Consider the following 13674-nt stretch of genomic DNA (forward strand, 5'->3'; position numbering starts at 1 on the left):
AAATGTGTGTAATAACTTCTTTTTCAAAAAGAAGAAACAAAAAACTAATTAACTAACCTTGGCTACTGGCTTGTGTGCATGTGTGCTAGACTATAGGGAACGTTTTCTTTTTGGGGTTGAAATTTGAGAGGAGGGACCTTCCAGCACCTTGGCTTTATTTTATTTTAAATTATAAAAAATTATATCCAAATTATTCATGCATTGACAAAAAAACTTTAAAAATAATAAAGAACAAAAAAAGTCTTTGAAAACATATTTAATAATGCCACTTTTAGTTTAATAAATACTGGTAGTCTACTAGTCTTGATACAAATCATCACCTGTATATTAAAATCTTATCAAATTGAGAATGATATTATTAATTTAAGAATAACAATACTTATTGCTCCTTTTATATAAATTATTATATCAATAGGTATTAATATCCGCTAAAGATGGTGACCACCAAGTCTTGGATCAAGCCGTAAGACAGAATGGTAAAAATATATTTTCTATGAATTATATATAATAAAAATATTTTAAAAGTAAAATTTGTATTCTAAAGAGTATTTGAGAAACAATAAAAAACTAACTCAAAGTAATTTAAATTTATTTTTTTATTATATATACATTCTTTAATTATTACTTACTTTGTCTTGTATTTATTAATTATCACTAAAACAATTAAATAATATTAGATTTAATAAATTTATAATTATAAATATTATTTATGTAAAATTATAGATGTTAAGCCAAATAATATAATTTTAATTCTTGTATATTTAATTAGTTTTCTAACATTATTTTTTTACATAGAAAGATATATAAATAATATTATGTATATATTAATATATAAATATATGTGTTATTTAATTTATTTTAAATATTTATTTTATATTTTAATATATATTTTATACTAGATAGTTATATAAAAATAGATTTTTTTAAAAATATATTTTGAGATTTTAACGCACAAGTACGACTTTGCTGGCACTTGCCGCGCCTAACTTGATCATATGTTCATATTCCTTTGGGCACCTATATAAGATAAATTTACCGAGACTAATTTTCGAAGTATACTTGATATTGCAAATAAATGACATATATATTGATATTTGATATTTGATATACACACTAATATTGTGACAATGGAACTAAAGGTCATGATGCTAATTGTTGCACTAGTCCCTCTTGGAGTTGTAGCTGCAAATCGTGACCATAATCAAGCTCTTGATGGGTGCCAAAGAGAGTGTGGAGGTGTTCAAATTCCATATCCATTTAGAATTGGAAAATCAAACACAACCGGCGGGAATTGTTCCATGGAAGAACCATTCGTACTCACTTGCGAAGAACAAGATTCCATTTTGAAATCCGGAGATTTCCAAGTCACATCCATAAACATCACCAAAGGCCAAGTTGAAATGACGGCACCAGTTTCCAAATCTTGCAGAGACACAAGCAGTGACGAAACAACGTACCTCCTCACTTTTCCTTCTTTCACGGTTTCTAGAAACGACAACAAGTTCGTTAGTGTCGGTTGCGACACTTTCGGCTACCTTAACAGCTCCTATGACGATGGTGGGAGAACATATTCAACTGGGTGTTTATCAAGATGCTATGGCAATATGTTTGATATCGTTGATGAAAGTTGTTCCGGATTCGGGTGTTGTCAGATGGATATTCCTCCTAACATGGTGAATATCTCTATCCAAGCAGCAAGCTTTGATAATTTCGAAGAATCTTTGAGTTTCAACAATTGCAGCTACTCTTTCGTTGTCAAAAATGGAAACTATACGTTTTATAAGGAGGATTTGAAGAAGCTGCGTTTTGATGATGTCGCTGTGATCTATGATTGGAGTGTTGGAAATGAAACATGCGAGGCTTCTAAAAACAGAGGTACCAATGCTTGCAAAAGAAATAGCGAGTGTGTGAGATCTAATGGCGCTGAAAATGGTTACCAATGTCGATGCAACTTTGGTTTTGAGGGAAACCCATACCATCCTGATGGTTGTTCAGGTAGGTAATTATTCATCATATTCTTTCAACATTATATTGAATCCATTTTATTTTACAATAATACTCAGTGTGAACCAAAATTAATTACCAAAATTAGTCAATAATATAAAATACACATTAAAAATAAGTTAAACAATATATGTATTTATATATAAATATATTAGTAGTTAATTTTATTGTATGAGTAATATTTTTGATATATATCATATTTCGTAAATATAAAAAATTAGCTATCAATCAAAAAATTCTAATGTATACATGGTGTATTTTACACATGTTTTAATAAACAAAAAAAATTGAATATATAGGCACTTTTTGCCAATTAATACACTAGTGGTTATAAGAAGGTTAATTAGCATGTTCTACCTGCATTTTATTCTTGCCAAAAAATCTTCCCCTATCTTTATGTTGTTGCATTTTATTTATTATGATTTGCTTCAATTTTAAAAGCTAGAAAAAATGAAAATAGTGGAAAGAATTGTAAAATAAGTGAACTTTAGTATTAATTTTGTTTGAACTTGTGTGAAATGTTGTTGCAGACATTGATGAATGTAAGATAGGAAGACATGATTGCATAAGTGATGATAACTGCCATAATATGAATGGAACATACCGATGTTTTTGTCCCAAGGGACAACATGGAAATGGAACAAGGGAAGGAAGGTGCCAAGAGAATAATACACTTCCCAAGTTTGTCATTGGTAAGAAAATCAAGCCCATTATTAACCTCTTTTAAACTCAAGTGCAGTTAACCTCGTGTGAAATTGATAGTTGAGAGTCATTAAATGATTTGACATGTTGGACGAAATTATTATTTAACGACTCTCAACTAACTATACCTGAATTTATACCGTATTTTTTTAACAAAATTCGTTTATTATTTATTCCCTCTTAAAACCATAAGTGTAACTTTTCATTCACTTTAAAGGATATTTTCACAATTATGTTCCAACATTTTTTTTAATGTATAGGTGGAGGTGCAGGATTCATTGCTCTTTTTGCGGTGATTTTCTTTCTATACTGGATGTATCAAAAAAGAAAACTCAGCAAACTAAAAGAGAAATTTTTCAAACAAAATGGTGGTTATATTCTGCTACAACAGATCTCTACAAGAGGAGAATCCTCTCAAACAGTTCAACTCTTTACAGAAGATGAACTGAAGAAGGCCACAAAGAACTATGATGATAAGCTAATCATCGGCAGAGGAGGATATGGCACAGTTTTCAAAGGAGTTCTAACGAATAACAGAATTGTCGCAATAAAAAAATCTAAAATAGTTGATGAAAGCCAAATCGAACAATTCATTAACGAGGTGGTTGTTCTGTCTCGAATCAATCATCGTAACGTAGTGAAACTTTTAGGTTGTTGTTTAGAGACAGAGGTTCCTTTACTAGTTTACGAATTCATTAACAATGGTACACTTTTCAATTTCATCCACAAGGGTAGAAATGCAAATAATTTGGTTTGGGAGACCCGTTTGAGAATAGCAACAGAAGCAGCAGGAGCTTTATCATATTTGCACTCAGCAGTCTCAATTCCAATTATCCATAGAGATATCAAAAGTTCCAATATTCTATTAGATAGCACTTACACTGCTAAAGTATCTGATTTTGGAGCTTCAAGATTTGTTCCACAAGATCAAATTGCATTAGCCACCATGGTGCAAGGAACTATTGGATATTTGGACCCTGAGTACATGCAAACAAGCCAATTGACTGAGAAAAGTGATGTTTATAGCTTCGGAGTGGTGCTTGCAGAGCTTCTAACAGGAGAAGAGCCTCTTTCTTTTGATAGATCGGAAGAGAAAAGAAGTCTTGCTATCTACTTCCTTTCTTGCTTGAAAGCGAATCGCGTGTTCGACGCGATTCAGGATGGAATTCTGAATGAGAAAAATGAGCAAGAGATCAAGGAGGTTGCTATTCTTGCTGCAAAATGTTTAAGCCTTAAAGGGGAAGATAGACCAAGTATGAAGGAAGTGGCAATGGAATTGGAAGGAATTAGAGTATTGCAAAAGCACCCTTGGAGCAATAATAATGGAGACAACAATCTAGCAGAAACTCAATGCTTGGTTCTTGATGAGTCTTCATCAAGAATACACATGCATAGTGAACGTTGTAGCCATCAAAATTATAGGTATGATAGTATCAATGATCAACTGTCAAGCTCCTTAGATGGAAGATGATTAACATAGGGAAGCATATAGAGTTTTGTAATAATAATTTTTAGAGTTTAAATTTAATATAATGACTCGGTAAAAAAATTTTAATAATCATCTAATCACATTTATCTTTTAGATAATCATCTACGCAAAGAATAAGTAAGGAATCAAGTTAAGTTTTAACTAGTAAATATTAGACAATTTTTTATTGAAAAAATATTTTTTTTAATTCTTATTCTTTTGGAGAGTTTAGAATTTAGAATTAAAATTCAGAATTTATAATTTATTATTTATGATTTAAAATTTATAATTTAGAATAAAAATAAAATTTATTTATTTTGTGTCCTAAAAATATATGTCAAAATTATAAATTAAAAATTTTTATTAAAAATACACAAATTTTAAGTTTTTAATGCATTTGTTTTGTATTTATTAAAAAAAATAAATCTTCCATTAATAATAAGTTTATTATGTATCCTAAAAACACATATTAGCTAAATTTTAAAAAATAATTTCAAAAAAGTTATTTAATTGATATTAACAAAAATTAGTTCCTTTACTGTTTGTTTGAGATCACTGCAAATAAAATAGTAGTATACAACTTGATAGTTATTCACATAAAAAAATGTCTAGAAATAATGTGCTTATTATTACTAATATTTATAGGTAAAATCTGTTAAAATTAGAGTATAAATGGTAATGACAGAAAGATAATAATCTAAAATTATCTTATTTGATTTTCTTTTTCCAAAATTAGTAGATTTTATTCAAGGCTACAAATAAAATCATTATAGCTAGGAACGGATCTAGAAAATTTAATATGGAGGGGCCGAATTTTAGATAAAATTTTTTATTCCATAAAAATAATTAATATATAATTATTAGAGTTAGTTTTTTAAAAGATTTATCAATATATATATATATATATATAATTATAATTTTATTTTTAATATGATAGTTACATAAAAGAAATATAACAATATCAATAGTACATTATAAAATTATAAAATACCAATAATTTATAGCGTGTTTAGTTAAAAATTGTCACATATCTTATTAATTAAAATTAGGGGCCTGCTACACATACAAGTAAAAAGGCCGTACAAGTTTTACAAGTTATCAGCCCAAACTTCATTAACACGCGCATTAACTCATTTTGAATGGAGCGTAACTACACGCGCCCCACTCAAACGGTTCCTCTTCGTCTTCTTCTTCTTCTTCTTCTCTTCTTCTTCTTCTTCGTCTTCGTCTTCTTCTTCGTCTTCGTCTTCTTCTTCCTCTTCCTCTTCTTCTTCTTCTTCGTTTTTTTTTTCGATTTTCATGGTTTCTGAAATTCTTCTTCTTCTTCTTGCTGCACGTTCTTCTTCCTCTTACTTTTCTTCTTCTCCTTTTCTTTCGTTTCTGCACGTTCTTCTTCCTCGTTTTCCTCTTCTTCTTCTTCTTCATTTACGCCTTTTCTCTCTGTTTTCTCGTTTTTTTTTCGATTTTTCATGGTAAAATCGTTTTTGAAGAAGAAGAAGCAGCAGAAGATGAGGAGGAGAAAGAGAAAGAGTTCTGAATTATGCATAAGATGTACTTCAACGAATTTTGGGTGTATTTTCTTAAATCCTTTGGGTGTATTTTCTGTAACCCTTTGGGTGTATTCCTATAATCGTTTGGGTGAATTCTTGTAACCGTTTTGGGTGTATTTCTGTAATCATTTGGGTGTATTTGAGTGATATTTGACTGATATCTATGGGTGTATCTGACTCATATCTATGGGTGTATCTTACTGATATCTATGGGTGTATTTTTCATTTCAGAAAAAATGGCAAGCATTACAGAAATACACCCAAACGATTACATAAAATACACCCAAGAGATTACAGACCCAAACGGTTACAGGAATTCACCCAAACGATTATAGAAATACACCCAAAAGATTACAGAAAATACACCCAAAGGATTTAAGAAATACACCCAAAATCATGCATAATTTAGAACTCTTTCTCTTTCTCCTCCTCATCTTCTGCTACTTCTTCTTCTTCAAAAATGATTTCAGAGCTTGATGTCAAAAAACAATAGAAATCGAGAATAACGAAAAAAGAAAACAGAGAGAAAAGCACGTAAATGAAAAAGGAGAAAGAGAAGGCAAGAAACAAAAGAAAAGAAGAAGAAGAAGAGGAAGAGGAAGAAGAACGTGCAGCAAGAAGAAGAAGAAGGTGCAATGAAAACGTGCCGTAACAGTATGTGGAGGAACTAACGTCAACGACGAAGAACAAACCAGTGAGAAAGGAGGAGAAAAGAACGATCGAAAAAGAAGGAGAAGAAGAAGGGATGTAGCGCGTGTAAGGGATGTAGCACTTGCAGCGAATTTTAGGGGTTAGAGTTTAATTGACTTGTAATACTTACAAGCTCTAATCGCTTGTACGCATAGTTTTTCTCTATTTAATTCTTTCAAAAATTTTAAAAAATTTGAAAATAAATAATAAATTATTAATTATTTGAAAGACACAATACTTTTATAGAATACAAGATATAAGATATTTTTATAAAAAATTTTCTTTCAACAACGTAAATTTAGAATAAAAATAAGTATTTTTTATAAGAAAAGAATATTTAAAGTACATAATGTGATTACCAAAATATAACTACGTAAGTTATTATTAATATAATAATATAAATTTTAAATATGTTAATATAAAATAAATAAATGATTTCTTTTAAATAAATATAGAAATTATTATATAAAAACTAATTTGAAAGTTACAAAAACTTGAGGGTATGATATTAAATTAGGTAAGTGAAAAATATTAGTGAATTAAATAATTAAGACATAAATCTATCACATAATAAAAAATAATACATATAAAAATACTAAATTATATAATATTTTTTTATTTTTTTAAATACATATCTCATATATAAATATAGTTTCTAAAATTTTTAGGGGGTGCCGAGGCCACTACTCGCCCCCCTTTAGGTCCGTCCCTGATTATAGCTGTCCAAGTTTTAGGACCGAATGATAAGAAATGAGGGGTTCTCTCAAATAAGGGTGGCAACAGAGCGGGTAAGGGCAGGTTTTTGCTCTATCCGACCCCACTCCGTCGTACAACAAGCCGCATAGAATCCGCTTCGCTTTTACCTGCGGATAGTAAAACGTTGAACCCTAACCCGCCTCTGCGGGTACCCGTCCCACCTCTATAATTATTAAAATCCAATAAATAAAATTAAATTTCAAAATTTATATAACCATCATCACATACATAACATAAATTAAAGTAAAAATTTAAGAGCAATGCTAGGGGCCAGCAATTTTTGTGATTATTAGCCATCAACTAGCCATCAATGATGATTTGATGGTGTGAGATTGGTGTGAGATTTCATCCAATGGCTCACCTTTCTCTGCTGGTTACATGCTGGCCAAAATTCAATAAAACTGCTGGCCCCTAGACTTTTCCAAAATTTAAATATAATACAATATTATTAATCATTTATTAATTATTTTACATATATTATACATATTATATATTAAAATTATATATATTATATGAGGAGTGCTAGGGGACCAGTAACTTTTGTGTTTTATAATCATCAATTGGCTATCAATAGTGTTTTTAATGGTGTGAGATTACATCTAATGATAGGAAATCACTCACTTTTTTTGTGATGGTTAAGTGCTGTCCACAAAATACAAAAGTTGCTAGCCCCTAGACTTTATACAGCGGAGCGGGTATTACCTAAACCCGATTTCGCCCCACCCCTCCCAAGAACCTGCCCCGCTAAAAACTTGTCTTAGTGCGGAACAGATAATTACCCGCCCCAAACAGATAGAGATGAGGTGGATACCCGCAAGTTTAAATGGTATTGTCATCCCTATTCAAAGTCACTTTATGTTGTTTTATGCTGATTTTCTATTTCTTTCCAAGCATTATTGGTGCATAAATTTCAAATCTAAAAATTAAAACACTTGAAAAGTAAGAGCAAAATCGACCAAATAACTTACGACCAACTGATTTTTTTATAGAAATAAGTATAGTGGGATTGTATTTTTAACGTTTGTAGTAAGTTTTAATTTTAGTTTTAGTTCTTTTTTCTTACGTGATCTCAATTTTATCCGTTTTAGAATAGTTTCTGATATCTAATATGCTATAGCATTAATAACTTAGCTCTATGTAACTCAATAAAATAAAATTGATATTGGGAGAGAGTGTGTGAGAATTCCAAAAATATGGTAGCTTTTCGATTTTTTCTAAAATATAGGGGAATAATTTATAAAAAGTCAAAATGGCAGGAGCGATTTTTGTTTTTACAAAAATAAAAAGATAATTGTCGGAGCTATTTTTGTGTTTTTTAAAATAAAAAATTATAAAAGTGTAATTGTCGAAGGCAATTTGTGTTTTTTCAAAAAATAAAAATATGTAATTATTAGGAGGATTTGTATTTTTTAAAAAAATAAGAAATAAAAACAATACAATTGCCGGAGGTGTTTTGTTGTTTTTTTTTTAAAAAAAGCAATCACTATTATGCTTTTTCATATTTTAGCACTTTACCTTTTCTGTTTTTTTTATAAAAATTTAATTACAAAATTTAAAATTGAATAGAAACTAAAATATAAAATGTTAAACTATAAGAATTTAATTATAAATTTTATAAAATTATAGATTTGGTAGAGTAATTTAACCAAAAAAATTAAGGCAATATAGTAAGACAACCTTAATTTTATGTTTCATAGCCTGCACAACATATACATGATATCTCATCTTTTCTAATATTTTTTTTGTTATATTATATATTTTCACATGCAGAAAACATTCACAACCCATCTAAAATACTAATCAAAACAAACCTTATGAAGAAGTCTTTTAAGTTGAGACAACCAAAGAATCACACCCCTTCAATTCCCCTTCCTCCCACACTCTTCTATCCATGAAAACATATCTATCATATTTATCTTCTCATATATAATCTATAACATATTCATATGGCATCAAAATACATTCAAATTAAAATTATTGTGCATAATGTAAGCTTTGGCTTTGTCTATAATCCTTCTATACCTAACATGAAATAATTCCCTTACCAAGGAGCTAAAACTTTGTATAGTATGGCATAGTAAAGAAATCTTGTGACAAAACTTATTATACAAAGATAGGAAGGGTCTCGCCCCCAAAATTTTAAGAAACTATATTTATATATGAGATATGTGTTTAAAAATAAAAAAATATTATGTAATTTAATAGTTTTATATGTATTATTTTTTATTATGTGATAGATTTATGTTTTAATTGTTTAATTCACTAATATTTTTTATTTAACTAATTTAATATCATACCCTTAAATCTTTGTATTTTTTAAATTAGTTTTTATATAATAATTTTTATATTTATTTTAAAAAATTATTTATTTTTTTATATTAATATATTTAATATTTATATTATTATATTAATAATGATTTACATAGTTATATTTTGATAAACACATTATGTATTTTAAATATTATTTTTTTTTGTAAAAAAATACTCATTTTTCTTCTAAATTTATGTAATTAAAAGAAAAATTTTTATAAAAATATTTTATATCTTGTATTCTATAAAGGTACTATGTCTTTTAAATAATTAATAATTTTTAATTTATTTTTAAATTTTTTAAAATTTTTGAAAGAATTAATTTTAATTAATAAGATATGTAATAATTTTTAACTAAACACGCTATAAGTTGTTGGTATTTTATAATTTTATAATGTACTATTGATAGTTATATTTCTTTTATGTCATTATCATATTAAAAATAAAATTGTGAAAAAAAATTATAATTATATATATTTTAATAAATCTTTTAAAAAATTAACTCCAATAACTATATGTTAATTATTTTTATAAAATGAAAAAAATAATCTAAAATTCCACCCTCCATATTAAAATTTCTAGATCCCTCGGTAAAGTATAATCTATATATTTTAAATCACAACTCCAACAAGAAATCCGTTACCTTATTTTCTCTCTCTCTAAAATAAGGAGCGCAAGTTCACTTGCATAACTGAGTCAGTGTGTGTTAAAGCTCTGAATTTTGAATGCAGAGGCAAAGGAACACTTCAAGGTCAAAGCTGTTTCTTTTTCTTTTTGGGTTAACAATGGCGATTTCCGGTGATCTTAGAGTTTATGCTACTGTTCCTCTCTATCACTCTCGTTCACAACCACTAATCTCCTCTTTCCCTCCTCCAAAGGTTTTATCCTCTCTGTTTTTTTCTCTTTCTCCTGTTATTCTCTTGTTCTTTTTTTCACCTGTCGGAATTAGATGATTGGTTTATTCCTGAATGAAATTCGGTTAAATGTTTCTTTCCATGGTGAATTGAAATCCCAATTGCATGATATATCTTACAAATCAAGGCATATCAGGTGGTATTTGATGAGGGGTATTTTACTTTATTTTATTTTATTATTATTTTTAGGAATGGAAGCCTTTTGGGTCGTCAATGTATCTCTTATGATTTTGAAATTTTAGGTCATACAAATTCACATTTCTAATTTCAATATTCCCTCTTTTTATTTTATTTATTTTTTCACTTCTGCATTTCGCTGTCAAGTTTGTAAAAAATCATGGAGTTGATTTGCTTGGTCTAACATGCTTCTGTGAACCTGGTTTTAAAGCTTGCACCCATAATAAACTTCTTGCTACTGTGTACAGTATGTCGAAATAAGAATAAATTTCTCGTAGCTCTCAGTTACAAATATTGGGTGTACAATGACAGAGGCACACGTCTCCGTTGGTCTAATGGTTAGAATTCATTTTCTTTATTATTGTTCTTGTTACTATTATTAGTATTATAAGGTACAAATTCATTATGTTTGGGATGTTTCGGAGGCTATGTTCCGTCTGTCTACATTCTGCAGCAATAGTGTTTTGGCCTTTGTTGTTGTTAAATTATATTATTTTTTATCTTTATTTAAAGTTGATTGAAACTAACAAGAAATCTCACTAGGCCAAGATAATGTGGACTATGTGGCAACCTGCAATCCTGCATCCATAAGTTGTAAAGTTATAATACTATGTAATTGCTCACCAGCACGAGTACCACTAGAAGACATAAACTGCTTTTCAACCTTATTTCATTTGCTTGGAAGTATGAGTTGTATCTAGTATTTGTTGATAGTTAATAGTTATTGATGGATTAAGATATTATTGATTAGAATAATATATTAAGATACAAGTTTTGCATGAGAAAATAGTGAATTATCAGAGAAGCAAGTTGCTATTCTTCCTGATGACCTAAGTCATCTCATTGTCTCCAATCAACCGAATGTCCCCCACACTGTCCTTTGCCCTTCCATATTCACATTCTCTTCAATGGTTCCCACAACCATCTCATCACTTTGCTGTTGTTGATATCTATTTTGCAGGGTCTTCTCCCATCTGCAAAATTGAATCCCCCTTACCTGCTCCATTTCATTCCCATTTCTGCACTTGATCCTGTAATCTTGCAGCCTGTTAGGGACGTGTATTATGGGGTGCCCAAAGTCCGCATCAAGTAGTCTGGGATGTTTGATATTATATTTAAGGAGACTGATTCCTTCCCCTTAATACTAGCTTTTAAGGTGTGGTTCCTCATTTTCCTTAGGTATTTAACACAGCTTCTTTTGTTTGTATGGGTTAGAGGTCCCTTTGCTGATTGTCTTATTGGCAAATAAAAACCTGCATTTAATTGGGTGGATTATTATGATTAAAGAGTTTGTGAGACTGCAGTTTTCAATATAGTTTTAATAAAATGCTGTTGTTTAATCTTTGTGTTTGGATATTTCTATTCTGATGCCTGTGTCTTGCTGCCTTTTGACCTGGACAAGGGTACAAATAACGTAGAAAACCTCTCTAGTTGTGGGGATAAGGTTTTATATACTGTGCTCAAACCCAGAGCGTCATGCACTAGGCCACATGTCTTAATAGATGTTTAATTTTTCATTGTTGATGACTGCTATTCAAAAATGCTCATGGTTTGTTATATATTATGCATATCTCACAAAAAGAATTAGCAAGAATCTGAATGCCTTATCACTAATACCCTAGTTTTCTGCCTAATAGGTGGATTTCAGTGGTTACTCAAATGGAGCGTCTAGCATCTCTGAATTCACCCCAAGATGTCCCAGCCTGACAATTGTACGTCGCAGCAATATGCGTGGCTTCTGCAAGCCAGTTTCTGGAGTCCTTGAAGGTCCCAAGTTTTCATCAAAATCTGTTAGTCGTGAAGCTGAGAACTTCTTCCTTGATGCTGTTAACATGAGTTTCTTTGAGCGATTAAATTTAGCTTGGAAGATAGTTTTTCCATCAGCAGTATCTAGAAAAAGTTCAAATGCTAGAATTGCCAAGCAACGCTGTTAACATGCATAGTGAACGTTGTAGCCATCAAAATTATAGGTATGATAGTATCAATGATCAACTGTCAAGCTCCTTAGATGGAAGATGATTAACATAGGGAAGCATAATGAGTTTTGTAATAATAATTTTTAGAGTTTAAATTTAATATAATGACTCGGTAAAAAAATTTTAATAATCATCTAATCACATTTATCTTTTAGATAATCATCTACGCAAAGAATAAGTAAGGAATCAAGTTAAGTTTTAACTAGTAAATATTAGACAATTTTTTATTGAAAAAATATTTTTTTTAATTCTTATTCTTTTGGAGAGTTTAGAATTTAGAATTAAAATTCAGAATTTATAATTTATTATTTATGATTTAAAATTTATAATTTAGAATAAAAATAAAATTTATTTATTTTGTGTCCTAAAAATATATGTCAAAATTATAAATTAAAAATTTTTATTAAAAATACACAAATTTTAAGTTTTTAATGCATTTGTTTTGTATTTATTAAAAAAAATAAATCTTCCATTAATAATAAGTTTATTATGTATCCTAAAAACACATATTAGCTAAATTTTAAAAAATAATTTCAAAAAAGTTATTTAATTGATATTAACAAAAATTAGTTCCTTTACTGTTTGTTTGAGATCACTGCAAATAAAATAGTAGTATACAACTTGATAGTTATTCACATAAAAAATGTCTAGAAATAATGTGCTTATTATTACTAATATTTATAGGTAAAATCTGTTAAAATTAGAGTATAAATGGTAATGACAGAAAGATAATAATCTAAAATTATCTTATTTGATTTTCTTTTTCCAAAATTAGTAGATTTTATTCAAGGCTACAAATAAAATCATTATAGCTAGGGACGGATCTAGAAAATTTAATATGGAGGGGCCGAATTTTAGATAAAATTTTTTATTCCATAAAAATAATTAATATATAATTATTAGAGTTAGTTTTTTAAAAGATTTATCAATATATATATATATATATATAATAATTATAATTTTATTTTTAATATGATAGTTACATAAAAGAAATATAACAATATCAATAGTACATTATAAAATTATAAAATACCAATAATTTATAGCGTGTTTAGTTAAAAATTGTCACATATCTTATTAATTAAAATTAGGGGCCTGCTACACATACAAGTAAAAAGGCCGTACAA

The 13674-nt window shown here is 28.8% G+C and overlaps 2 protein-coding genes across 4 annotated transcripts; both read left to right on the top strand.

The window, feature by feature from the left end:
* Window positions 1-1127: 1127 nt before the first annotated feature.
* On the top strand, window positions 1128-4177 carry LOC130934796 (wall-associated receptor kinase 2-like). The gene is made up of 3 exons (XM_057864330.1): window positions 1128-1995; window positions 2535-2696; window positions 2967-4177. Exons 1-3 carry the CDS (start codon window positions 1128-1130, stop codon window positions 4175-4177), a joined length of 2241 nt encoding a protein of 746 aa, XP_057720313.1.
* Window positions 4178-10114: 5937 nt separating this feature from the next.
* LOC130936315 (cell division topological specificity factor homolog, chloroplastic-like) lies at window positions 10115-12655 on the top strand. Of its 3 annotated transcripts, XR_009068089.1 has the most exons (3): window positions 10115-10358; window positions 11533-11727; window positions 12209-12420. XR_009068089.1 is itself a non-coding variant. In XM_057866365.1 (2 exons), exons 1-2 carry the CDS (start codon window positions 10206-10208, stop codon window positions 12503-12505), a joined length of 450 nt encoding a protein of 149 aa, XP_057722348.1. In that variant the 5' UTR covers window positions 10115-10205; the 3' UTR covers window positions 12506-12631. The 3 variants fall into 3 exon arrangements, 2 of the variants coding, with proteins under 2 accessions (XP_057722348.1, XP_057722349.1); XM_057866365.1 differs by lacking the exon at window positions 11533-11727 and having other exon boundaries at window positions 12209-12631; XM_057866366.1 differs by lacking the exons at window positions 10115-10358; window positions 11533-11727 and adding an exon at window positions 10728-10909 and having other exon boundaries at window positions 12209-12655.
* The last annotated feature ends 1019 nt before the right edge of the window (window positions 12656-13674 follow it).

This window comes from Arachis stenosperma, chromosome 6, assembly GCF_014773155.1.
Source record: "Arachis stenosperma cultivar V10309 chromosome 6, arast.V10309.gnm1.PFL2, whole genome shotgun sequence".
Classification (NCBI taxonomy): Eukaryota; Viridiplantae; Streptophyta; class Magnoliopsida; order Fabales; family Fabaceae; genus Arachis; species Arachis stenosperma.

Excerpts from the sequence above, each read along its gene's own strand:
- LOC130934796 (XM_057864330.1), top strand. The coding sequence starts at position 1,128 with ATGGAACTAAAGGTCATGATGCTAATTGTTGCACTAGTCCCTCTTGGA. Across the intron at positions 1,996-2,534 it reads CCATCCTGATGGTTGTTCAG|ACATTGATGAATGTAAGATA; the intron begins GTAGGTAATTAT and ends ATGTTGTTGCAG. Across the intron at positions 2,697-2,966 it reads ACTTCCCAAGTTTGTCATTG|GTGGAGGTGCAGGATTCATT; the intron begins GTAAGAAAATCA and ends TTTAATGTATAG.
- LOC130936315 (XM_057866365.1), top strand. The coding sequence starts at position 10,206 with ATGCAGAGGCAAAGGAACACTTCAAGGTCAAAGCTGTTTCTTTTTCTT. Across the intron at positions 10,359-12,208 it reads CCTCTTTCCCTCCTCCAAAG|GTGGATTTCAGTGGTTACTC; the intron begins GTTTTATCCTCT and ends TCTGCCTAATAG.